Source organism: Tursiops truncatus, chromosome 2 (assembly GCF_011762595.2).
Source record: "Tursiops truncatus isolate mTurTru1 chromosome 2, mTurTru1.mat.Y, whole genome shotgun sequence".
NCBI classification, from domain to species: Eukaryota; Metazoa; Chordata; class Mammalia; order Artiodactyla; family Delphinidae; genus Tursiops; species Tursiops truncatus.
Genome location: NC_047035.1, coordinates 13072417 through 13098948, shown reverse-complemented (window position 1 = coordinate 13098948; position 26532 = coordinate 13072417). Strand labels below are relative to the sequence as shown.

The window sequence follows — 26532 nt, the reverse complement described above, 5'->3', positions numbered from 1 at the left end:
GGCTCCCCAAACACAACCCGAACAGTAAGAAGAGCCCCCCAAGGGGTGGGTACAACAGGCCTTCCTGCTTTGGCAATCTTCACTAGTGATGAGGGGACTGATCAAGCCCTCCCTCACTGTGGGGAGCAGCTATTCAGGGGGCAGAAGGGGTCCTGTGTCCAAGGACAGGGAATGATATTTTCCAAACCGCAGGGCTGAGTTCTGTCTTCAGAGGGGAGGCGGCCAAATTAAGTCCCAGAGTGGATTAGCAACAATGTGCTGCAGAGCTCAAGACACTTCATGAATCTCAAGAGGAAGAAGGCCCTACTTCATTTGAAGGCTTCATCCTTCTTGACCACTACTGGATAATCAAGGACACATCCCCTAATTGCTGTTCAAGTTTTCTCTGAGAATGTCAATCCCTGGACTTTCCTGACTCTGTTGGGTATTCCATGGGCCTTCTAGATCCCCCTGGTGTTAGAAGACCCTCCCTCCCCATAAGAACTGCAGCACACTCCAGCTGTGGCTGGTTACTTTGTTTTATTTGCAGACTCAAGTTTGCTACATAAATCCATTGCATGGTCCAACACATGTATACTTGGCATAAAAGAGAGGACAATACAAAAATACAACTCTTGATAGTAAATGGAACTGCCCTAGGCTCATGCCAGTTTATCCCAATGGGAACGTCCGTGTTTAAGATCAAAACAGGAGGAAATTTGGAATGAGGAAGCATGGAGGTCTCAACCAGTGTCATTGCCCTTGTAATCCTGGTCTGGGGCTGGGTGGCCTTTTTTTTGCTACCTGCAGACCTGGTCAGTTCCTCCTCCGTGAAGGGGAAGAGAACCTCCCCAGGTTATGGAAGGCCATCCAGAAGGAGCTAGAGCAAGCCCTGGAACCCCACTTCCTTAGGGCACACCCACCCTGGGCTATCAGTCTTTGGACACCTCTGATGGGAGGGTTAAGAAACTCAGGGTGAATCTACTTCTGGGAGAGGGGAGGGGAGGCATGAAGAGAGATTGAAAAAAATATTCTCCCTGGCAGCCCTTTAACAGATTCCAGAAATCTTCTACTGATGCCAGCTTCTATCTTCCCATCCCTGGTCCCTCCCCGGGCTTGAGCCCACCTAGCCTCTTAGCTGTGAGAGCTCAAATCCCAGGTCTTTGGGGGAAGTCAGAACTGGCTCCAGCCCACCGACCAGGAAATCTGAAGGGCTAGCATTTCTAAAAAGGTGGGCAGGTCCCTGGAGGAGCAAGAAGCTCCTCTGGTCCTTGGTATATCCCCCAGGCAGAGGCTTAATATGATTGGGCACAAAGTTGCAGGAGAGATTGGGCACAAAGTTGCAGGAGCCCCATCACCAGCCTTCCAGGACAGAACAAGAGACGGTGGTCAGTACCCTGGTCTGCATGTGGCCCGTGGGCCCACTGTCACTCTCCAGGTGGGTGGGGTGGGACATCTGGCAGAGGAGCAGTGCTGAAGGACGAAGGAGGCAAGGCGAGCCCAAGGCCCCCTCCTCTTCTTGTCACAGGGGCTATTTAAACCACAGTGGAGCTTCACCCCGGGGCTTTGGGCTGAGAGATAACAGAGCATGCATCTCCGTGTTGTTTGTTTTGTTCTAAGAACTTGGGGAGAATGTCATGCTCCTCTCTGAGACTGCTAGGCACTCCAGTCTGTGTGGCAGGGGACACTGCCAGCAGTCACATGACCCTAGCCTCAGTGGCTTAGGGCAGAGCTGTCATGGAGACCCTGGCATTTTAACCATGGACACACACACACACACACACACACACACAAAGTCGCAGGCGTCCAGGTCTGGTGCTTCAAGGCAGATAGAAACAGAAGATGAATTGAGGCGAATCTGTGTAGGGAACTCAGCTGGACGTACTGCTTTAGGCCTCTGTCCTGGCCCTTGAACTTCAATGCTGACTTTAAAGGACCACAGACATCGCCCTATGGAGCCCCAGGGAGCCCTAGGATTTGTTTTCCATCAGCCCTGGGGCTTGGGGAATCTGCTCAACCCTCCTCGCCTGTGAAACTGTGACTTGGCTGTATCTGGTGTCTCTCCTCCACCTGTTACTCCCCCACTGTCCCCCACAAACACACACTCCCAGTGCCCCAAACCCCTCCCTACATTCCTTCTCCCCATCCCACCTCCGGGCCCACTCATCTTCCTTCCCACCCCTTCGTGGAGTGAAGCTCAAGTATGAATGATGGCAATACACTCTCGTGTGTCACCTCCCCGATTACACCAGTGCATTTGGATCGGTGTCATCTGTGACAACGGCACTGGAAGGCCCTGGCAGGTGTGCCCCCAGGTACCCACTCTCATCTCCCAGGCCCCTCTCTCCATGTCCTCACACCCTGCGTCCCCCACCCGAGCTTCTCTTTGAAAACCTCCTGGACGTGAGCAGGTCTTCCTCCCACCAGCCGCCCAGCTGGCAGCAGACGACCCCCATGCACTGTCGGAGCTTATCCCCACCCTCAACGAGCAGCCCCGTCGGACTCGGCAGCCACAGCAGGGTCCCTGGACCCAGAGAGGTTGTGCTGCGGCCCAGACCCAGGGCCCCGTGGCCCAGGTCCATCGTCCCCTCCAGCAGCAAGAGGCACCTGCCTTGGCCAAGTGGGCAGCAGCTGTCGAGCAAGCTCAGGCCTTGCTTCGCCCCGCACGTGGGTGATGGGGCGACACAGCTAGGCCAGTCCGCCCGCTGGGGACCCTCCCGCTCCGGGTGGCTGAGAGGTCTGTAAGGCCGGGTGGAGCTTCGTCAGCACATTGGGCTCCTCGCTCTTCCCTGGGGCCTCGGGGGTACCCAATGGGTAGGCCTCCCGGGCCCGGCCAGTGCTGGCGCAGGTGAGGAAGGCCAGGCAGGTCCCACGGAGGCGAGCCAGGTCCCTGTGCGTGGTCTCGCTGACGAAGCAGTAGAGCACGGGGTCGGCCACGCAGTTGAAGCTGGTGAGGAGCAGGGAGAAGTGGTAGGCGTTGAAGATGCCCTTGGCGAAGTGGCAGCTGGACTCCCAGAGGCTGCGCACGAGCAGCAGCGCGTGGTAGGGCAGGAAGCAGGCCAGGAAGATGACCACGGTGCTGAGCACCAGCCGCTGGATCTGGTCCTTGCGGCTCTTCTGGGTGCCGTGGCTGCGGCGCACGGCCCGCAGGATGCCCCGGTACGAGGCCAGCAGCAGGCAGATGGGGAAGAGGAAGCCCACCAGGAAGCGGTAGTAGTTGATGCTGCGCTGCCGGGGCTCCAGCGGGTAGTGCTCGAAGCAGACGCGGTGCCGGTCCAGGTCCTCCACCACCTCTTCGTGCATGAGAAAGTAGATGCTGGTCAGCAGCTCTTTGGCCCAGATGAGCACGCTGACTCCCACGGCGGCCTTCAGGGTGCGGAACTGATGGAAGCGGAAGGGATGGGCCACGGCCAGGTAGCGGTCGATGGAGATGCAGCAGAGGAAGCCCACGCTGATGTAGATGTTCTCGTACAGGAGGATGCCGCACAGCTGGCAGGACAGGTCGCCGTGGGACCAGTTGTCGTGCTGCAGCACGTACTGCAGCCAGAAGGGGAGCGAGCAAATGTAGAAGAGGTCGGCCACTGTCAGGTTGCACAGGTACACGCCCAGCTCATTCCGGGCCTTGATCTGCAGGTAGCCGAAGTAGAGGGACAGGCAGTTGGCTGGGAAGCCCACCACCAGCACCGTGACATAGACCACCGGCGCCAGCGTCTGGTGGATGGTGTGGTCAATGGCACAGCTCAGCGAGCCGTTGTCTCCGGTGACGTTCCCCATCTTTGGGCCTGGAGGGGCCTCACCCCTCATGGGCTCAGGAATGCACCAGTCTCTCTAGCGCCATCTTGTTTCTAGGATGTGGTTCAAGCTGTAGCAAAGGCCGGGCCTCCCTGGTGATGGGTAAGGCCCTGAAAGTCAAAGGTGGAAAGGCTTAGGATAAGAGGAGCCAACATTTATATAGCACCTACTGTATGTCAGGCACTCTTCTAAGTGCCTCACGTAATTTAGAAGATGATCCAGCCAACCAACTCCAACTCAACTGAAATGTGACTTATGTCTCCCCATCCCCCTTCCCTGGCTTCCTGTCCCTTATTTACTTTCCTGGTCCCTCGGTGCAGCAAGCAAGGCCTGGAGCTGGCTCCGGGGAAGCTCCAGGGAAGCTCAAGGTGAAGAACGATTCCAACCCACACAACAGTGAGGGCCCCAGCCACTCTCTCCTGCAGCAGTCAGCACCATTCGCATTTCTCCTACTTGCTCACAGGAATGGACCAGGTCAGTAAGGCCACAGCCCCTCCTCGGGGCCCCTCCGTACAGCACAACAGAGGCCCAGCGTGGTCCACATCCTGCTGTGCTCTGGCAAGAAAAAAGGCTAAGCTTCCCGCAGGGCACTGCTACCTCACCTCCGTGGAACTGGGAACCTAGCACAGGGGGCCAGGCACCGACAGACGTGAGCACCAGGCCAGGGTCAGCTGCTCACAGGCTGTGCAAGTCGTTTACGCTCTCTTAGACTCAGTTTCCTCATCCATAAAACAGGGATATGGGAATTCCCTGGCAGTCCAGTGGTTAGGACTCGGCGTTTTCACTGCTGGGGCCTGGGTTCAATAGCTGGTTGGGGAACTAAGATCCTGCAAGCCATGCCACGAGGACAATAAGTAAATAAATAAATTAATTAAATGAGGATGAAAACACCTGCCCTCAGGGTCAGTATCAGGGCCACATAAAATATGTCAAAATGCATGTCATTGTTTTTCCAAAGGCAATGAGGCAGAATAAAAGATGGTAGTCTTTTTTTTTTTTTTTTTGGTGGGGGGTACGCGGGCCTCTCACCGCTGCGGCCTCTCCCATTGCGGGGCACAGGCTCCGGACGCGCAGGCTCAGCGGCCATGGCTCACGGGCCCAGCCGCTCCGCGGCATGTGGGATCTTCCCGGACCGGGGCACGAACCCGTGTCCCCTGCATCGGCAGGCGGACTCTCAACCACTGCGCCACCAGGGAAGCCCTACAGGCCTGGATTTCAGTGTTGGTGGTGGAGGGAGGTGCTTCTTGTCGTTGTTTTCAATTGTGGTTTGATACACATAACGTAACATTTACCATGTCAACCATTTTTAAGCGCACAGCTCAGTGGCATTAAGCACATTCACACTGCCGCGCCACCATCACCACCATCCGCCTCCAGACCTTCTTCAGCTTCCCCAGCTGAAAGTCTGTACTCATGAAACGCTAACTCCCCATCCCTCCTCCCCTGAGCCCTTGGCAGCCTCCAGTCTACTTTGTGTCTCTACGAATCTGACTGCTCTAGGCACCTCGTATAAGTGGCGTCGCACGGAATTTATCTTTTTGTGGCTGGCTTATTTCACTTAGCATAACGCCCCCAAGGTTCATCCACGTAGTCGCATATATCAGAATTCCTTCCTTTTTAAGGCCCAATAATATTCCATCATATGTATAGGCCGCATTTTTGTTTTTCCATTTATTTGTCAGTGGACGTTTGGGTTGTTTCTACCTTCTGGCTACCGTGAGTAATGCTGCTGTGAACATGGGTATACTGCTTGAATCCCTGCTCTCAGTTCTTTGGGGTCTATACCCAGAAGTAGAACTGCTGGATCACATGGCAGCTCTATTTTTAATTTTCTGAGGAACTGCATTCTGTTTTCCACGGTGGGCTGCACCACTTTACATTCCCACCAACAGTGCACAAGGGTGTTTTCTTGTTTTTCGCTTTTTGTGTTTTTGTTTATATGTTTTGATGGTGAGAGGAAGGGGCGAAGGGGCAGCGGAGGCCTGTGACCCCTAAACTCTGCACAGCCCCGTGAGTCAAAATTTGGCCCCATCCGTCCTCCTCTTGCCAGCCCTCCTGTCCCTGGATCCCAGGCCCACACCTGAGCGGTCCCCCAGGGACACCCACCCAGGACGTCCGTGTCTCTGAATCTACCTCGGGTTCTCCACAGTCCACATAAAATCTACCCACAGGAAGATAAAAATTCATTCATCAGCACAGGCTCCCAGGCACCAACAAAATATGGCAAAGGAAACCAAAGTGAAAACATGTCCTGTCAGGTCTTAGGAATTTGTTGAGAGTCACCTGGCCGAAGCCTATCGTTTGCTAGGGCTGAGTGTACGCATGTGTGAGGCGGGCTGGTGTGACTGTTTGCAGGTTCCTCTTTCCCAGGCCGATGATAAGCGAATTCCCGCAAGCAAAGTCAGAAATACTCAAGTCTGCAGGGCAAAGAAGAAACACATACGACGTTTAGATGAAAACACCTCCTCCACACACACGGCATCGCCTCTGTGATTTCAATGCCGTCAACACTCTGATGATTCCCAGACGCCCTCCCCACCCCCAGGTGGAAGGCTGACAGAACCAGCTTCCTTCCATGGCACAGGGCATGCTCTGTGAGGCCCACCCTGCTTTCATCATTTTCTCCACTAGTCTGTTCTTGGAGGTGGCATCTCCTCCTGCCCAGTCACTCACGTTGGATGGCTGGCCTTCAGCTTTCTCCCTCATCTTCGTCCACAGCACCCACTTGATTACTCAGTTCTACCATTTTCAACTCCTAAATACTTCCCACATCCGACTCCTCCTCTTTAGCTCCCTCCCCAGTGCCCCAGATTGGCTTGGTCAAGACTTCCTCCCCAGAATCAGCGCACGGCCTCCTATGGGATTCCCTGTCTCCGCCTCACCACCCTCAAAGCCATCCTCTAAAACAAAAACCTAACCTAATCACTCCTGCTTCAAACCCTTCAATGGCTCTCCAATCATCCATCCATCTGTCCATCCATCCATCCACTCATTGACTTATTCGTTGTTACAGCAAATACTTATTGAGTGTCTATTATTATATGGAAGGCACTGTACTGGCCCCTGGCATAATTCAAGTTGCTTTTAGTCTCATGGGAGACAGGAGAAGAAAAGAGAGGGTTAGCTCCCAGGGAGAGTACAGGACATTAAGGGAGTTCATAGGAGGTGAACTAACCCAGCTAGAAAAGCCTTCCTGAGCAGCACTTTGCTCGAAGACCAGAAGAAGCGGGAAGGGCAGCCAGGGAAGATGGAAGTTTCTGCCTGTGGAAATAGAGCGTGCAACAGGCCAAATGCCAGAGAGAGAGAGAACAGGCACCTGTGTGGAACTGAAAGTAGCTTGGCACAAACAGCTAGGTGTGAGGAGGGTGTGGCCAGAGAGGGGACAACAAACAGCTGTAGAAACTGCCAACTAATTAGAAGGAGCTGGGGACAATCAGGGACAAATCTGAGATGTTCTTCAGTGCTTGGTCCTCATAATCTCCCCCAAATTATCTGTTAGATGGATGGATGTGTGAAGAGGTAGGTGGGTGGATGAGTGGATGGATGGATGGGTAGGTAGATGAATAAGATGAATAAGTGGAAGGATGAGGGGGTAGGTGGATAGATGGATGAGTGAACAGGTGGATAGATGGACGAATGGGTGGGTGGATGGGTCAATGGGTAGATAGATGGATGAAGAGATGGATGGATGGGTGGGGGGTTTTGAGGTTGGGTGCTGGGACAATGGAAATATTATTAATAGAAACAGAAAAGTGAGAGGGAGGAATCACTGTGGCCTCCTCTCCAGCCACCTGGCATCTGTTTAAGCTGCCTGAGCTGGTCGCAGAGGGCCCTGCTTTTTCACCCGGGCCTCATCACAACCAGCTCTCCCTTCTTCCACTCCCTGAGGACAGGCACCCCTCCATGGAAACTACATCTTGCCAGGAATGTCCCTTCTCTACCTGCTGTCCACAGAAAGCTTGCTCCCCCAAATCAAAGGCACAGTGGGTGCAAAGTGTTCTATAAATGGAAAAACGTAGATGGGATGGAAGGACCAAGCCATACCGAGTGAGAGCCCTCCACATGCCAGGAACGTTTTTGCACATCCATTCTCTCTCTCAACACGAGTCTCACCAGCACCCATTTTACAGATGAAGAAACTGAGGCTGCTCAAGATTCTGACACCAAGTGAGGCCCTGCAGGGTTCCCAGGCATGGAGGGCTTTTTTTTGTCCCCTGTTTCTTGTAGGCAAGACTCCAGCCTCCATGACCTTCCCTGAGTTCCAAAGGGCAGATTGGAACAGTTGCTAATCAAGGAAGAAGCAGCCAAGAAACCACCTGAGACAAAATTAAAGGGACCAGAGGGGCTTCCCTGGTGGCGCAGTGGTTGAGAGTCCGCCTGCCGATGCAGGGGACACGGGTTCGTGCCCCGGTCCGGGAAGATCCCACATGCCGTGGAGCGGCGGGGCCCGTGAGCCATGGCTGCTGAGCCTGCGCATCCGGAGCCTGTGCTCCGCAACGGGAGAGGCCGCAACAGTGAGAGGCCTGCGTACCACAAAAAAAAAAAAAAAGAAAGGGACCAGAGAAGCTCCTCAAGATTAGGAGACCAATTACCTGAGACAAGATTAAAGGAGTGCGGGCCATAAAGTACACCCTAATCTTGTCGGAGATCCCACCCTTGAACCATTGCTATAAAACCCTTCATCAGATCCTCTGGGATTGGAACACATAGTTTTTCGAGGTGGGACCCTCCCGCCTGCTCAGGGTCCCCCTTTGCCTGGCAAAGCAATAAAGCTATCCTTTTCTACTTCACCCAAACCTCTGTCTCCAAGATGCGATTCGGCTCTGGTGTACGGAGAAGCTGAGCTTTCGGCAACAATTCCACAGCTACGACGCAGGCCAGGTTTTGAACTCAGACTGGTCCACGCTTTCCTTCACACCACGCTATCTTTCTGTTCATCACAGTTGTTACAGAGTGACCACCCTCACCTCCAGGCTTTGCCAGGCTCCAGTCCATACGTATGCCACCACGAGGCTACCAGGCTTGGGCCTGGGCCAGCCCCCTGCACCCGGCAGGTCAACCATTTCCTCGCCACCCATGGAGGAAAACCTACTGTGTGCCTGGGGCTGGGATCCCCAAAGTGGAGGGGATTGGGGCAAAGAATCAAAACACAGAGCTGCTGCAGCTACCTCATTTTATCATCCAGCTAAGAAACCGAGAGACTACACAGGAAGCAGCACAACACGAAGAGCAAAACTGTTAGACAAATGACCATCAGCACAGAGGCCTCCGAGGGCTTGAACGTCCAAGAGCGGTTCAGCTCCCCAAAGGCATGAAGGGCCTCTGACTCAAGCTGGGAGCCGCCTGCACATTCCAAACCAGAAGGCAGAGGTGGCCAGTGCCGTTCAGCTGCCGCATAAACAGTGGTTTAATCTGTCGCCCGTCTCTTCCCGGTCGTGGCACACTGGCACGCACACAGTTAGTCACTGGCCGGGCGGCCCTGCTCAGGGGAACCCCCAGCATGCCGAGCTGGGGAGTTTCCTCAGCGTGTTTAAACACGCTTTAAACAGGGCTGTTTCATTTCCTAAAAGTACCCTTTTCAGAGGCTGTTGATGTTTCCCTCTGGGGTGGGAGTAGAATCAGGCTGCCTTTTCCCCTTAGTCCCCAGCTTTTCCCTAAACAGCCTCAATCCAGCAACAGCAAGGAGACAATCTCATTTCTAAAGCCCTCATAACGGTCTCAGAGTTCAAGCCCATCTGGGCTCACAAAGTGGCTGTGAGTCGATGGGGCTGACACTGTGAACCCATTTCACAGAATCTGAAGCCCAGAGAGGCTAACCTAGTTGCTCAAGTTCATACAGTAAGTGGGGTGGATCTGAATCCAGAACCCAGGCTTCTAGGCACCAACTCGCTGCCTTTGAGCTCTTTTGACCACAGACCACAGTGAGGAATGCACTTGTCATTGTAACCAGCACAAAGAGACATCACACACACAGACACACATAGACCCAGAGCAGTACTTACCCTACCACTTGCCGTGCACTCTGATCATTCCACTCTATTTTGTTTTTCTTAAGGGCGTGAGCTGCTAAATTGATTTCCGGAGCCGCTCATGGGTCATGATCCTGTTTAGAAACAGCTGGACTGACCCCCGCCTGCTCAGGGTCCGGGCCCCAGGAAGGGGACTGTGGCTGCCGCCAGGTGAGGGAGCAGCAGCCTCAGGGGATCTGGGTCCTCTCTGCCCGCCCGGCAAAGCTCTGCCCTCAAACCTCAAAGAGCCGGCTTCGTCCCAGTGCTCACTGGCTCGCAGAGGCCCGGGGAGGAGACTGAACGCCCCTGGCCCAGCCCTGGCAGACCCCCCTCGGGTGACCCTGCAGCCAGCACCCAAGCTCCCCCTCCTGCGATCTCCTGCCGGCCACTCCTCCCAGCTCAGACTAGAAAATCCCAGCTGGAGGCTGCCCATTCCTGAGCTGAGGCAGAATCATGTGAACTCAGATCTGATGTCAGGCTGGGTAGCTGTGAGGAACGCTCGCCAGCCAGAGGATGAGGGCGGCGGGACAGCTCCCTCCAGGCACCCCGGGCCTGCCTTCCCGCGCACCCCAGACCTTGCGGGGAATGCTAAAGCCTGAATTAGGGGCAGGGACCCCAGGGACTGGGGAGATGCAGGAGGAGCGGGGTGCCCTGATTCTTCCCATCCAACCACCTGTGAGCACCTACAAGCCACCAGGAGATACAGGATGTTGCACCCCCTGAGCCAGGGATCCTGACTTGAGCCAGACAGGCTGACACTCAGATAACTAGAAAGTACCATGGACACAAGAGCAGTGGCACATCAGCAAGGTCAGGGGAAGCTGTTTCCACTCCCACCTCCGGGCAGTCACCCTTCAGCCGCTAGCAGCCAACATCTGGGTCAGTGGGTCACAACTACATTAGCAAATACCCGGGGAGCTTATAAAAAATAACACCATTGCCCAGGCCCCACCCCAGATGAATTAAATCACACTCTCTGGAGACAAGGTGCCAGTGTTTTTAAAAGCTCTCTGGGCGATTCCAGAGGGCGGCCAGGAGGAGAAGCACTGATGTGGAGGCGGGTGGATCCTGTTCTGCAGACCAACAGAGCTACGGCATCAGAGGAATTCTCTGGGTCGTGAGTAAGGCGAGCATCAGCGTCTTTAAACAGCGTGGCCCAGAGCGGGGAGCCAGCACGGGGCTCTGGCCTCATGGGGTCTTCTGGCTCTCAGGACTCTTTCCTAAACTCCCCCAGCACGGCAGGGCCGACGGGACCCCTGGAGGTTACCTGGCTCAGCCTCATTTTACAGATGGGGAAACTCAGGCCCAAAGGGGCAAAGGCTCTAGATAGGGTCTTACAGCTAAATGATAGAGCTGTGATTCTCCAAATAGCTGCGGTGCTATTTCGGCTTAACCTCCTCCCTCCAAGGTGTCCCCTTGGAAGCTGACCGTAGGAACGTTGCTAGAGCCAGGAAGCCAACGTCCACCGTGAGTGGGGGTCACTGAGGATGTGCATTGTCCCTATTTTGTTGGGTGATCTGTGGTTTCATCTTCTCCAGAGGGTGAATCACTACAGTCCTGCTGGGGGGCTGTTTTGGTAGGGGGCCCAGGAAAAATCCCCCTCTGCAGGGCCTGGGCCTTCAAGCAAATGCTCCTCTGTCAGCTGCACCAGAAGCCTCTGCCTTGTTACAATGCAGTGGTGCCTGTAGACATAGAGGCTATTTTTTCTTTTTTCTTTTTGTTTGGCTGTGCAGCGTGGCATGCAGGAATTTAGTTCCCCAACCAGGGATCGAACCCGTGCCCCCTGCAGCGGAAGAGCGGAGTCTTAACCACTGAACCGCCAGGGAAGCCCCAGAAGCTGTTTCCGAGTGTAGAAGTCTGTGGGCTCTCCCTGATGCCATATGAAAGGACAGGAGTTGTGCGGGGAGGAGTGCAGGATCGTTTCAGTGGTGAATGCCTGGCTACCCCCAGGACACACCGACCAAAGAGCACACCCCTGGTTCTCTGTACAGGGCGGCCCAGCCTAACAGGACTTACACACACAGGCTGTCTACACCATCAGCATCTATACCTGTGGGAACCACTGACGGCACTGTGTCCTCCCCTTTCCCCAGGGCCAGGGACCCCCTCCACCTCCCTTCCTATTTGGTCTTTGGAACTGCGGATGGAGAGATGAAGCTGACATTGAATCGGCTAGCCCAGGTCCTCTGTGAAATGCCCGCTCAGGAAGAGAAAAGAACACCCTTACTGTGTTCTACTTTGGTGCTAAGGTTTTTTTCTTTAATCTAAAACAGGAAGGAAGGACTAGAAACTAGGATGAACTAGGATGGTGGTGGCGGTGATGACACCACTCCCTCGGGCTAGAAGGTCCTGCCCCACCATCTGAGTCTCCCTAGACAGGGTGAAGGATGGGCAGGCCAACTTGGTAGGACGTTTGTTACGGTGTCCTACTGTATTCCCCATGGGTACTCTACTGATTTGCGGCTAGTTGGGGCAAAGGCCTTGGGGGCTCCCAAAGGGCTCTGACAAATACAAGAAATGCCCATCACGAGCCGTCTGCTGTTTGACCGCAGGGACCTTCACTGACTTGCGCATTGAACGCTGGCCTTGGCCTTCCCAGGCCTTACACGTCAGCACACACCTCCGTCACGGGAGCCGAGGCAAGGCGCGCATTGTTGCAAGTTCCAAAGTGGCCAGGTGTGAATTAGGATGGCTTTAAAAACCCAGAGGAGGACCAGCAGAGAACCTCCCGTAGTGCCTGGCACTGCTGCCCTCCCAAGTGGCGTCAGAGAAGAGGTGGGAGCAACTTGGGATGAGGGAGCAACGTCATTGCCATTTTGGGAGCACGTGCTGAGCGCCTTCCAAATGTTTCCTGTTTTAACCCCCCCCAACCCTATTTTGTAGGCAAGGCAATGAGACTCAGAGGGCACCAGCATCTTGCCTGGGGTCACAGCAGGGAAACTACAGAGCTGTTTGACTCCAAAGACAGGACTCTTTGACTAGTTTCCTGTTGCTGCTGAAACAAATTACCACAGCATTTAGCAGCGTAAGACAACACACATTTCTTATCTTACAGTCTGGCCGTCAAAAGTGGGTCTCGCTGGACTAAAATCAAAGTGTCAGCAGGCTTCCATTTCTTCTGGAGGGTATGGGGGGAAATCCATTTCCCTGCCTTTTCCGGTTTCTAGACGTTTCTGTCATTCCTTGGCTTGTGGCCCCCTTCCATCTTCAAAGCCAGCAGTGGCAGACTGAGTCCATCTCACATTGTACCACTCTGACCTCTGCTTGCATCCCCCCATCTTGGCAGCCAGCGTGATCAAACACAAAGGCCTCACCACTCAGAAGTCTCGAGCTGGCCAGGGAGCTGGGACCAGGACTCTTCATACAGACTGAAGGTGGCCCGTGACATCCGAATGACAAATGGCACTGGGCTAGGGCACGGGGTGGGTGCTTACATGCTGTGAGCTACCTCAGCGTACAAGGCACTGTGCTTCCCCAAGCTGTCCTGATGGTGCCTCACAGCAACCCTGCAGGGACATTAGTATTATCCCAACTTTACCACCGAAGAGACCAAGGGTCACCGGGCTGGCGAGTGGCAGCGCTGGGATTCAAGTCGAGGTCTGAATTAACTGTATTTTAATAATTCTCAATGCAGTGCTCGGAAATTTGTATGATGGTGTGTCGATGCCCATCTCCCCCTCTGGACAGTAAGCTCCACGAGGAAGAAGGAGCTGGGTCTATTTTGTTCTCTGATGGAGAGAAGGTGGTTTGGCACAAAATGCACAACAAAAATGTGTTGAACATTTGAATGAAGAAATGAATCTAAACTCCATTGCTTTCTGCAGCCCGCCTGGAAGGCCCGTGTGGCTGAAATTGAAGTTAGGAGCTAACAGACTGGGGGAGGCTGTCAGGATATGGGATGAGGCAACAGGAAGAGGGTTGACTCTGAGGGCACGTGGGTGGGTGGCCACATGTGAAAATGCATTACAGCAGAAGCCTGACAGACTTTGGTATCTCTTTGGAGACTCTGTGGTCTGTCTGAGAAGGTCTGGGCTGTCTGGGGTCATCCTTCCTGCTCTGAGGCCAGGGCACCAACCACAGGCCCCAAGGTTGCCAAGGCAACCCCCCTCCCCACCTGCCACCCCCACCAGCCTCCTGCCTCCAGCCCCAGAGTGCTCCAACCTATCAATTAATAACCAAATAATGTCTGACAGCAATCACTCCAAACACCCGGGCAGCAACCCTCTTGAGAAGCAGACTTCTCCAGTGAGTAAGAGCTATAGAGATACTCATTACACTCAGCCTGGGCCACCTGCTAAAATCTAGTTTTCTGAATTCAAATTACTCTCTCTGGCTTCTCCCTCTTGTTTGAAAGGCATGGGGTTGGCAGAGCTGATGACTGAAGCCTCAGAGGTTCCAAGAAAACAGACACTAGAGGAGCTGCCATGTAGCACGCCTGCTCCCTCAGCCCAGAATCAGACCCAGAGAAACTGACCCTGACCAAACAAGCTCTGTGATAAGGCCCTAGTCATGGTTTTTGTATCTCTGCTGGTCTTCTCCTAGGAGAAAACCTATGTCTCTGCCAAGATTAATTAATTTGTTACCATGGCACCCAGAAAAAAAAAAAAGGAAAAGGAAAGGCTTTCGAGTTGTAGTGGGTTCAAGATGGTTGGAAATTGTTTGCTAATCTTCTCATGGAGAGGTGGGGTATAAGTCCCCTCCCCTTGAACCTAGGTGGGCTCTATGACTACCTGACCAATAAAATAAAGTGGAAGCCACACTGTATCAGCTTCTGAGTCCAGGTCTAAAGACACTGGCAGCTCCTACTGTCTGTCTCTTGGGATAGTTGCTCTTGAAACCTAGGTGCCATGCTGTGAGGAAGCCCAAGTAACCTCAGAGAGGCCCACATTGAGAGGAACCTAGACCCTGGGCAACAGCCCCAGCTGCCAGCCAGGGTCAACTGGATTACCACACGAGTGTGTAATTTTGGAGAAAGACCCTCCAGCCCCAGCTGGGTCATCTCAGCTAATGCTGCAAGTAGAGATAAGCTATCCCCACGAAGCCCTGACCAAATTGCAGATTCATGAGCAAAACAGCTGAGCTATTTTAAGCTACTATCTTTTGAAGTGGTTTGTGATGTAACAAAAGATAACTGGAACAAAAGTTTTTTTGGTTTTTTTTCCTCCAAAATCACATGAGGGCTTATCACACTGTGTGAGATGAGTGTAATAGTCTCCATTTTTCCCATGAGATACTAAGGGTCAGAGAGGTAAGGCATCTTGTTTGAGACCAGCCAGATAGGAAAGATGAAACTCTGTTTTTCACTCTTTGCTGTTAGACCAGTCTTCTTTCCCTACAGTGTGTCCTGTACCCAGAAGGGTGCAACATAATAGTAATAACAAGAATCCTCAGAACTAATATTTAGGGGACACTGCAAGGCTTTTAGGGCAAGATCTTTACCTGCATGATCTCATGCTCTAGGAGGTATACTCTATTATCATGCCCATTTCACAGATGGTGATAGTGAGGCTTAAAAGAGGGTATGTGACTTGCCCAAGGTAATAGCTCTAGGTGTTAGAGTCCAGATTTGAACCCAAGCCATCTGGTTCTGGAACTAGGCTCTCGAGTACAGATACTCTAATCTATATAGTCTAAAGCAACCACATTGCTCCAGCCGTGCTTCCTCTGTTAGGCTCAGGAATTCTTTTCCCTCATTCCTTCTTTTGGAAGCTTATGTGTGTTGGTGGGCATAGGGGTTGAAGCCAAACCTAACCATATCATCTCAGCTTTATAGAGTTTCAGACCATTCCCACATCTCTTTTGTCCCACAAGCCCTCTGTGAAGTGGCGTGGCCAGTATTAATCTCCATTTAACAGAGGCCCAGCCACAGCAAGTGACCTGCCCAAAGCCACACAGCCTCTGGCTCCAAGTCAGCACTTTCTCCTCTGCCCACCGCTAAACCCCAAAGAGCCTTCCCCGCGGTTGCCTGTTCTCCGGCTCCAGGATTACCTGGGCCCGCTTCATTGCAGGCGGCCGGGGGCGGGGGGGGGGGCGGGGGGGGGGGGCTGCCAACCAGCCACCCCACACGCGCTCCTCTGTCCAATCACGGAAGCTTTCCCCTCCCTCGGTGGCAGGGGGTGTTATTCTGGCCCCCGTAATCCCGCCGTGTGCCTAATGACCTGCCCTTCGTGTGAGAGGGACCGGGCAGATTTGGGGCAAGGAAAGGCTGGCCCACACGGCATCTCTGGATCACCTGTGCCTTCGAGCTCTAGGAGGAGAAGAGTTAGCTGTCTGACTTTTTTTGGGGGGGCGGGGAAGGGAAGTAATTACCAGGTGGCCACGGTGCCAGCCAAGTGGGTGGCTGCTAAACCCGGCGGCAACCGCAGGCGGAGACATCCCGCCCGGCCGCCTCGCCGCTGCCGCGCCTGCCCGCCGCCGTCACGCACCTGCTGGGCCCGCTCCCGGCGCCCGCCCCGCCCGCACCTGGGGCCGGGTGCCCGCACCCTCGCCGCGTGCTGGCGGGGCCGCGCGGGGGAAGGCGCGGAGCTGGATGCTGGGGCCCGGGGCCGGCCGCTGCCCGCACCATGGTGGCAAGAGGAAGAGGACTGGCCCTAGGGATGGGGGGTCACGTACCTGCGCGGCGAGAGGCCGGGGCGCCGGCCACAGTCACCCCGCGAGTCGCCCGCGTCCCTCCTACGGCCGGCGCGCGGCCAGCGGGGTGGACACAGCGACCTCGGGCTGCCGGCTGGGGTGGTCTGGGGACGCTGGCGGCCCGCTTCCCGGCCAGACTCCCCTCCTCCTCTTCGGAACACGGAGCCACAATGTGTCCCGATTCCCGCCCCCCTCCCCCCATTCCTCCCGTCCCCCTCGGGCACACCCAGCCCCGCCCGTCAGGGCCCTGCCTTTCGCTGTGACCACAGTCCACAGGCTAGGCGCCGGCCAGGAAGAGCCGCCGAAAGTGGCGCAGACCCGGCTTGGAGGTCCAGCTCTCCTGGGTCCCGGGGACAGGATCCGGAGCTGCCAGTGTGGGCTCACTCTGGGCGTGGCTGCAAAAGGACCAGGGTCCTTCTCTAGCCACATCAGAACCTCTAGGTGAGGAGAGTCCATGAAGCGACCTTTCGGTACCGTTCACCTCTGTGTCCCCAGCACCAGCACATCAGTAGCCACTTAGCAGATGCAGTGTCCTGTTGCTGTCAGGGCCTCTCTCCGCCTCTCCCCGTTGCTGGACCTCGGTGCCGAGCCCGGGGGTGGGGGGAGGGGGCGATGGGCAGTGAGGTGGGTCTGCACTTAGGTTTGCTGTCTCCTGGATCCCTGCTGGGGTGCCTCCCAAGGCTTGAGTGGGCCTGCAGCAGAGGTGGCCAGGGACAGCAAAGGGGACCTCCTAACGGTTTTGCTGAGAATGCAAGGAGGCTTTAGGGCCCTCTGCCCCACAAGCTCACAGACAAAATCACTCACGATAGTCACAGCTCTGAGTGTCTGAGTACTTACTGTGTGCCAAGCACTGTTCTAAGCACTTTAACGCATGAGCTCATTTGATCCTCAGCATACTATTATTATCCCCATTTTACACATGGGGGAATGAGGCACAGAGAAGTCAAGTAACCTGCCCAAGGTCACACAGGTAATAAGTAGAGGCCAAGAGATTCAAACCCAAGCAGGTGAGTCCAGAGCCCTCATCACCACCTGCATCCTATCCCAAGCCACCCTTTGCTCTACCCTCAGCATCCTCTTTCACATCTGCACACCTTACCTCCTATGTCCATCTCCACTCAGAAGGCCTCCTGCCCCCATCTCCAGAACTCTTGCCGCGGTTTTCAGACATGAACTTCACCTCCCCTAACAAGCCTTCTTGGTTGTCCCAGGCAATTCGTGCTGAGCCCCCTCCCTGGTCCCTTAGCTCCCTTCCCAGAATTCTCTGCACTGCCCACTGGGGTCACTGGCCCACAGCTACCCCTCTACAGGACCCTCATTCCGGGTCCAGTGCCGGGCTCAGAGCCAGGCGCCCTATTCCTGTTTGCGAAGCGAGTGTCTGGGACTGGGCGCTGCAGGAGTCTGCAGAAGCTTGTGTGTCTGGTTGTCAGGACAGACGTCGGGGGTTAGGGCTAGAGGGCGGCTGGAGTGCAGGTAGGAAGGTAAAGAGGCAGATTGATGGCTCACCTTCTGCTGACTCTTCTGGGCACCTCAAAGCTCCACACTTTGTGACAGGGCTGCTAGGTGAGTCTCTGGAAGGAAATGGACAGTGGGCAGGTGGGCAGAAGATACCCTGGAAGGAGAGGCCGAGGGAGCAGGGGGAGGCAGGGCATTTTGCTTTTCCTGCTGGGCACATGCCCAGCAACCTCCCAGCGGGCTCTTCTCACAGGCCGCATCAGCCTCTTCTGCTGGTCCTCATTTTGAAATTCCTCCTTGCAAAATCTTCATAAATGGAGTTTTCTGGATTAACTATACTGATGCCATAAAAATGCACAGATACTTTTTTTTTTTCAGTACGCGGGCCTTTCACTGTCTTGGCCTCTCCCGTTGCGGAGCACAGGCTCCGGATGTGCAGGCTCAGCGGCCATGGCTCACGGGCCCAGCCGCTCCGCGGCATGTGGGATCTTCCCAGACCGGGGCACGAACCCGCGTCCCCTGCATCGGTAGGCGGACTCTCAACCACTGCGCCACCAGGGAAGCCCAACAGATACTTTTTAAAGATTGCCATACTGAAAGTAGTTGTTAAGAGTCTGGCTTGGACCAAATCCAGAGTGCCTGAATTCCGGAGTTGGAATTTCAGCTCTGCTACCTGCCAGTAGGGTGACCTTGGACAAATCCCTTAATTTCTCTGTGCTGGGTTCTTTGTGTGTGAAATGGGGACATGGAAATATAGCTAGTGGGAAGCAGCCGCATAGCACAGGGAGATCAGCTCGGTGCTTTGTGTCCACCTAGAGGGGTGGGATAGGGAGGGTGGGAGGGAGACGCAAGAGGGAGGAGATATGGGGATATATGTATAACTGATTCACTTTGTTACACAGCAGAAACTAACACACCATTGTAAAGCAATTATACTCCAATAAAGACGTTAAAACAAAAAAAAAGAGGTTGAGATGATTGCATGAGTTAAATCAAGTAAAGCCCTTAGCTCAACACCCAGCACTTATTAGGGTTCAACAGATGTTAGCTGTTATTATTGTACACTCCAAATACCCTTTTATATATAGCTTTTATCTTTTGAATGTTTACTGCAGTTTTATTCTCTGCATTTTGCAGATCAGGAAACTGAGGTTCAGTGAATTGCCTAAGGCCACTCAGTTCTGAGTGTCTGAGCCAGGACTTGAATGGAGTCCCAGCCACGAAGCTGCTTCCTGCAGCAATTATGTTCTGCCTCATCCTATCCCTCCCAGAAAGAAGCGGAGTGTTAAAGTCCATCATCAGTTGCTAGATCCAGGATTCGGACTCTCAGGGGTACAGCGCCTGCCGTGTAGAAAGTTTATTACCAAGTGAATCCTGCCAGGGCTGCCCTATTGCACAGTTCCAAGGGTGGGCCCGTACACATTGTAACCTATCAGGTGGTGGCCTCTGGAGTTGGGGCCGTGTGGCAGTACTTGGTGTTCCTCTCTCCCTGCCTCTCTTTTTCTAGCCCTCAGTCTCTGTTTACAGATGTCCAAACATATCTAGAACCTTCCACAGTCTTCAATTAAAACAAACTCTATTTTGACTGACACTTCATTTTTTAGAGATGGAACAGCATGGTACCTATACCACTTACTTCAAGATCCAGAATCGGCCTGTGGAATAGAGGGTTGGCATCTCTGGCTATGTTCTTCCTAGAGAAGGCTATGTTCCTGGCTATGTTCTTCCTTTGGAGAAGCAAAGAGATTCATTGCGCTGCCTGCAAAGTCACCTTTTGGCTAGACTTTGCTGTGTCTCTTGGTGTCAAGATGTCCAGTCCTTGCAGGGCCAGCAGAATTTGTAACGAAATCTGGCATTGGCCATGTAAACAACAAACAGCTTATTCAGTTAACATGAAGCATGTATCGTTTTCCAGAACCTTTCGGGACTTAGAGAATGGTAAATTATGGCCCATGCTCATGGAATGCTGATTTGAAATGCTGCACTAATACTAACTGTCTTTCTCGCCCACAGAAATCCTCTCCCACATTGGGCTGGGCTCTGGAGACGTGGTCAGAATTTCTCCATACCCGGCGCAAGTGACAATTATGTCCATTTCTTCTTTTCCAGTCTCTTGTGGGGTTTTGGTCTTGGTATTTGCATTTTACCGGTGTCAAGCCTGAGGAGGCGCACAGCAGGGGCTCAGAAATGGCAGCAGATGGAAAGGATGGAAGAGCTTGTTGCCCGAGGCTGGAAGTGTGTGGAGGACTTTTTATTGGCCCACCCAGATCCACCCTTCACCCTTCTCCACCTACTCTACTGACTGTATCACAGGGTTCCCTTGCCCTCCGGCTTCTGTTGGGTTTGGCCAAGGGGAAGCACTCACTGGGATCAGAGGATGGCTGGGGAGTGGGGCTGGGGGCGTATTTATCCCCCAGCCGGTGTTGCTTCCGGCTGGCTGCCTCTCTTTACTGAAGTCGTCTTGCTCCTGTTGGAAATCTCTCTCCTGCTCTTCTCTCCCCGCTTCCTCCTCCAGGCCTGGGGACAGTAACAGCTCCCCAGAGATGCTAGTCCCGAGGTGCTGCACCATCCTGCGTTGATCCCCTTAACCCTGCCCACACCCTTGAAAACCATCCCTGTGTTAACCTCTCCCCAGTCACCCCACCTGAGTGGCCTCTGCTTCCTGCAGAGACCTTGACTGATGCGGAAGTGGATGTCGCCAGACGCATCTTCACGGCGAACTCACACTAATGGAAGGATGTGTGCGTATTTCACAAGAATACGGATTATCTACTTTAAAACACTACTGTTTTTCCCGTTCATTCTTCCAATTAGCACAGCTGGCCAGACTCACAGGAAATCTCTCCTTATCCCCCAAACGACGGAATGAGTCCCTACTTCCTCACTCGGCCCCAGCGCCAGCTCGTCTCCGGCACCGCTCAGCCCCGGGCCTCCTCTGGCAGATTCCCCTGTCCTGGACTTCCTGTCACGGAGCGCTTCCTAGTTCCTCATTCAGGTGGACAATTTTCTTTTTGAGAAATACTTGCCACTGCTGAGTCAAGCAACTCCCACGATGGTTTCAGGCAACAAGGAGCTGGTTTTTCTGAAAATTACCTTTTCTGGCATCAACCACACTCCAGCAGGCTCGGGCCTGAGCTGATTAATCAGACAACTGACCTAACGCCACGGTGTTTCCGCTCCCACTCAGATAATCTGTGGGCTCTCAGACAGAGTGTGACTAACGTGGACACCCAAAGGCAGGAAGCTCAAGTCCAGGTGAAGCATGAGCACACACACCTGGAGAGCTGGGGAACCCGTGTCGTGTTCCTGGCTAGGCTGCGGACTCCTGGAGGAGGACTTCAGGCTGGGCTTCTCAGGCTGAGGCAGTTGGGAGATGCAGTAGCATCTGAATCTCTGGGTTCAAATCCCGTATCTGTTGTGCTCTGGTTATTAGAGCTTTGGCAAGTTAGCCTCTCGGAGGCTCAGTTTCTTCTTGAAAATAGGGTTAATAATGGAGATGGGTGTAAGAATGAAATATAAATCTGGTTGACACAGAAAGCAGGAGCCCAGCCTAGCAGGTGCGAAGACCGTAGGTTATGCTGGGAAGGCACAAAAGAGGGTTTGGCTGACTGAAGTCGGGTGCGCCAGGCCAGGCTGGGGTTGACCAGCCTCTTCCTTGGTTCTCTTGCTTATGGAGAATGGATCAAATCGTGGTTCTTCGCACTGGCTGTGTGACCTCAGAAAGTCACATGACCTCTCTGTGCCTCAGTTTCCTGATCTGTGAAATGGGGATAACAACAGCACCTCACAGGGTTGTTGTATTAAGTGAGTTAATAAGAATAAATCTCTTACAACTACGCCTGCCTTTAGTGGGTGCTCACTAAATGTTAGGACACCCTCTCCATCCAGTGCCTGCGGAAGCCTTACGTGTGCCCCTCCGGCTCAGATTCCCTGAACTCTTCCAGACTTACTTGTCCGGAGCCCCTAAAAGGAACACTTGGAAGCTCCCTTCCGCTTCCCTGGATAAACTTAGGTGCCTCCGATGGGGTGTGGGTGGTAGGATGGTGAGAAAGGGCTGAAATGAGAAATGACTGGCAAACAATTCGTAGCCTATATGGGGTCTCACCCAGAAAATCTTGGCGAAAATTCTCCCTCTGTGTTGGGCTTTGCCTGGCCTGCTCCCGGGCTGTTGGCTAGTGTTCTGGGGGTATAATGGTGCCAGAGAAGCTGTGTAGCCTCAAAATTAGGAGATGTTCCTTGGAGCCAGACAGCCCGGGTTCAAACCCCAGCTCTGCCACTTGCCAAGTTATTTAACCTCTTAGGGCCTCATCTGTGAAGCGAGGCTGATAAGAATGGCACCTACCTCACAGGATGTGTAACGTGCTCCCAACAGTTCCTGGCCCAGCGTAGGGCTCGGTAAAGGTCAGCTATTGTTAATATACCACCAGTCACAGTGCCCTCAGAGTACCACGGGACAGCTGTTGTGGTAGCCAGAATAGTGGCCTCTGTCAAGGACGCCCATGTCCTAATCCTTGGAACCTGTAAATATGTTGCCTTACATGGGAAAAGGGACTTTGCCGATGTGATGAAGGATCTGGAGATGGGGAGATTATCCTGGGCTATCCAGGTGGGCCCAATGTCATCACAAGGGTGACAGATGGAGGCAGATGAAGGAGAGCGTCAGGATGATGTAGGGCGAGAGACACCAGCCATGGTTGGCTTTGAAGATGGAAGTTGGCCCTGAGCCAAGAAATGCAGGCAGCTTCTAGAAGGTGAAAGAGGCAATGAAATGGATTTTCTCCTACAGCCTCCACAGAGGAACTCAGCCAGGAATCCCATTTCTGACCTCCAGAATTGTAAGATAATCAACTTGTGTTGTCGGAAGCCTCTGAGTTTGTGGTAGTTTGTTACAGCAGCAACAGGGAACTCAGTACAGCTGCCGAGACCCAACACAGCCGCATCCTTGAAGGAGGTACTGTGTTGAGTCACTCCACGGTAGTTACTGAGTACCTGTGGTGTCACCCATACTGCTGTCCTTCTGGATGTGTGGGGACACACTGGACCCTGGAACCGAATGTCCCCTGGGCATAGGCACAGCCAGGGAGGGACTATTCAGGGGCAAGAGAGCTCAGGGCAGGCTCCTGGAGAAGCTCAACCCTCAGCAGGGCCTTGAAGGATGGAGGGTGTGGGGTTTGGACAGCGAGGAGGAGGAGGAAGGTAAGGCATTACTGGAAGCAGCCCCGTGGGACCAAAGTCAAGGAGGTCAGCCTAGTTATTCATTCATTATTCATTCATCTGTTCATTCAACACCTGTGCTCCAGGCCCTGCGGGGGGTACCTGGACAGTGAAGTGAGTGAGACAGACCTGGTGGGAGCCAATATGCCACTATAATAAAACACGAAAAGCCTTACAGCAGGAGGTATGGCTTGTACAAAGGGGCGCATCAGGATGGGCTTCCTGGAGGAAGTGACCCTTCATCACAGGATGAACTGAAGGTTTGTTCTTTACTGCTTTGGGCTCTGTGTGGTGCTCTGCACTCAGCAGGTGCTGACTGATAGGAGTTTAGCCATAAAAGTTTGTTATTCCCAGTCCAATTCTGTCCTAATCCATTTTATCACACTAAGGAGAAAGTCTCAGGTGGGTGCCATTATGTCTCAAGCACCACTTTAATTCTTGCTAATCTCCCTTTGTAACCTAGAGAGCCAGCCTCAGGCATATTCTGCAGGCAACAGGTGCTAATTAAAGTTTCATACCACGGCTTGGTTTTCCTTGTTTTTATTTGTTTAATTACCTTCCTTTTGTGGCAGGGGGCACTGATTTTCCACTTCTGGGAGTAGATCACAATTTCTATTAAAATTTTATTAAAAATAAGTGTATTTAAGTATACTAGAACCATGAGTTGGGGGTTCTTCCTCTTGCCCTGGAGGTGACCACTGGGGTCCAGTTGAAGGCAGCGTCCCTCAGTGATGGGTCTGACCACTGCTTCAGGACCTCCCCATTCTAATCCCCACCCCCAACACACACACACACACACACACACACACACACACACACACACACACACTCAGTACTGGGGAGGGGGGAGTGGGAATTGGGATCTGAGGTGCGCACTGACTGGCTATGAGATTCTGCAGGAGAATTCTCCTAGAGCTGCGGGGTGGGCGGCTGCTGCAGGGAGAGGAGCCCAGGGGACAGGGTCTGCTTAGGCAAGGGATGTGCTAATCGGCTCAGTGTGCCTTTTTGGACAGGAAGAAAAGCAACCTGGAGAGAGACAGGAGGCAGCCAGTGGACAGTGAGTGACCTACACGCCCTGCAACTGTCATACAGGGTTATGTGATTGAGTGGATGAGGAGGAAAGAGCTGACAGCTCCCAGGAGGGGTGTCCGATGGGGGCGGGAGCTGGCCAGCGGGGAACCTCTGAGGAACTCCGCCTTGTGCCCCTGAGGAGCCACACAGGGGGCAGCAGGGCCAGCGCAGGCTAGACAGTGAGAAGAGATGACCCAAGGCAAGAGGATCTCAGTGGTGGGCAGGCTGCATCATGGGACACAAACTCCCGTCCCTCTTCCTCCTGTCCCCAACACACCGAGGCAGCCAGGCCCTGGAGGAGTGGAGAGGAGGGGCCTTGGGCCTTGACCTCTCTTTAGAATGTGGGTTCTGAGACCCTCTTTGTCTTCAGTTGGGGACCCCAGGGGTCATTCTGAGGTATCAGGGTTTGTATCCAAGGTACCAAAACAAGTGATGGACTCTGCCCAAGAAGCTGTTGAGGAGCACAGGGGAGATCGGAAAATAGTGATGGCAAGTTTCAAGTTTCTATTCCCTGAATAGAAGTTCTGCAGCAACCGAGTCTCCAAAGTAAAATATTCATAGAAAAACATCATGCATATAATAAAATGGAACTTGAATGGCTGAGTTTTTGAAACTCTGATTTAGAAGGGAAAGCTGGGATTGACACAGCAATTACAACACTCTGATAACAGCTGTGATTGGAGGAGGACGCGGCAGGAGGAGCCACACTGTGGGAGTCCAACATACAAAAGCACCTGATCAAGAGCAGGGCAGTCAGGGTAGCCTTCCTGGAAGAGATGACTCCTCAACTGAAACCTGCAAGGGGACTAGCAGGTATCCTGGGAATCCTCCTAGTGACTGGTGTGTGGATACAGAAGGGGCCCCTGTGAGCACTGATGGCGGGGGTGTGGGGGTTGCTGACTAGTCCAGGGCTGTACTGCTGGGGGCAGGTGCTCCCTCAGTCAGCTTAGTCTTTTGGGGCAAGAAGGAGAAGCAAGGCGGACCTCCCCCTAGTTACTTCTTGAATTACAGTCTGTCTCCCCAGCTATAGTGTGAGTTGTCTGGGCAGAGACAGCTCCCTCCACCTGAGGCGACCGCCGAGCTGAGGGCCCATTTGCTGAAAGTCTAGAATGGATGGAGGGATCATCTGACACAGTTAGGCACCAGCAGGCGTTCAGTAGATAGGAGTCCCCCAACCCTCCTCCCCCTCGGGAAAGCGCCCAGTCTGGGACTGGGTCTTTGGGCTTCTCCCCCAGTGCTCTCCCCTGGACCTGCCTGCAGGTACCCAGGGGCAGGGCACGTCCCCAGGGGATCTGGACGGTGTTGGACTTGCAGATCCGCCTCCAGGGGCCCTGGGCAGGGCAGGGCAGCCCCCTCTGGCCCGCAGCGCCCCAAAAGCCACCCTTGCGGCACACCCTCTGCGAGGGGGGACCCCAAAGCACCATCAATTTGTACCGTGGAATGACAGGGACCTCCCTCCCGGCCCTTCCCCCTCTCCACTCCCCCCAGAGGCCTTTATCCGAGACTGGATTTGGAATCTTCTGTCCCAGGAGGGGGCGGGCCTGGCCTTGCTGAAGGTCGGTGGTCCCCTGCGCCGCCCGCCAGCTGTCCAGGCCCCACCCGAGCCGCCCGGCGCACTCACCTCTCTCGGGTCCCAGTGCCGGAGGCCAGGCCGCGGCTCCGTCCGGCCCGGCTGAGCCCGACGCCGGCGGACGGGAGGGAAGGACGGCGGAGCGGCGGCGGCAGGGACCAGGGACCGGCGGGGGCGTGGCGCGCTCGGCCTGCGCGCCGGCTCCGGCTCCAGCTCGCCCCCCCCGCCGCGCCGCCACCTGGAGACGGAGGAAGGGGCGGAGGCTCGCGGCGGACCCGCCGCGGCGGGAGCAAGGCGGCCCCAGCGGCCTGGGCGGGGTGCGGCTTCCAGAAGGGCTCCTAAGGGCCATTGCTCTCCCGTGGGAACACGGAGGGGCCCGGAGGCTTCTTCTCCACCTGCTTATTTGGGGTCTCTTGCGGGGAGGGGAGGTGGGGAAGCAGGTGGCCGGTTTGCCACGTGACTCGGTGAATTTGACCTCAGTGGGCTGGACCCAAAAGGCAGAGCTTGGAAAGGGGAGAACATTTCTGAGTCCTGCCATGACCCCCACCTCTTCCCGGGCCTGCCAGGACCTCCCTTCCCTCCCCGCACCCCCCCGCCAAAACCTCCCCTCCCCCGCCCCTCCAGGCTCCTGCCTGACTTCATGTTGTCCACCCTGCCCTGCGGAGACCTCTGCCCCCGTTACAGATGGAGAGGTTCCCCTGGCTCTCGGGTCTATCAGCCGCCCCGGGCCCACTCCTGCTCTACTCGGTGGAGAAGGGCGAACAGGGAAAATGGAAGGAGCGAGAAGCCTGGGGAAGAGTTTCCAGCCTCCAG

At 54.4% G+C, this 26532-nt stretch overlaps 1 protein-coding gene across 8 annotated transcripts; it reads right to left on the bottom strand.

The window, feature by feature from the left end:
• Nucleotides 1-500: 500 nt before the first annotated feature.
• Nucleotides 501-26249, bottom strand: GPR68 (G protein-coupled receptor 68). Of its 8 annotated transcripts, none has more exons than XM_033850718.2 (3): nt 25771-26249; nt 22403-22608; nt 501-3881 (listed from the first exon to the last, which is right to left on the bottom strand). In XM_033850718.2, the coding sequence occupies exon 3, from the start codon at nt 3781-3783 to the stop codon at nt 2668-2670; it is 1116 nt and encodes a 371-aa protein (XP_033706609.1). In that variant the 5' UTR covers nt 3784-3881; nt 22403-22608; nt 25771-26249; the 3' UTR covers nt 501-2667. The 8 variants fall into 8 exon arrangements, with proteins under 8 accessions (XP_033706609.1, XP_033706605.1, XP_033706607.1 ...); XM_033850714.2 differs by lacking the exon at nt 22403-22608 and adding an exon at nt 17916-17980; XM_033850716.2 differs by lacking the exons at nt 22403-22608; nt 25771-26249 and adding exons at nt 17916-17980; nt 19501-22390.
• Nucleotides 26250-26532: the final 283 nt, after the last annotated feature.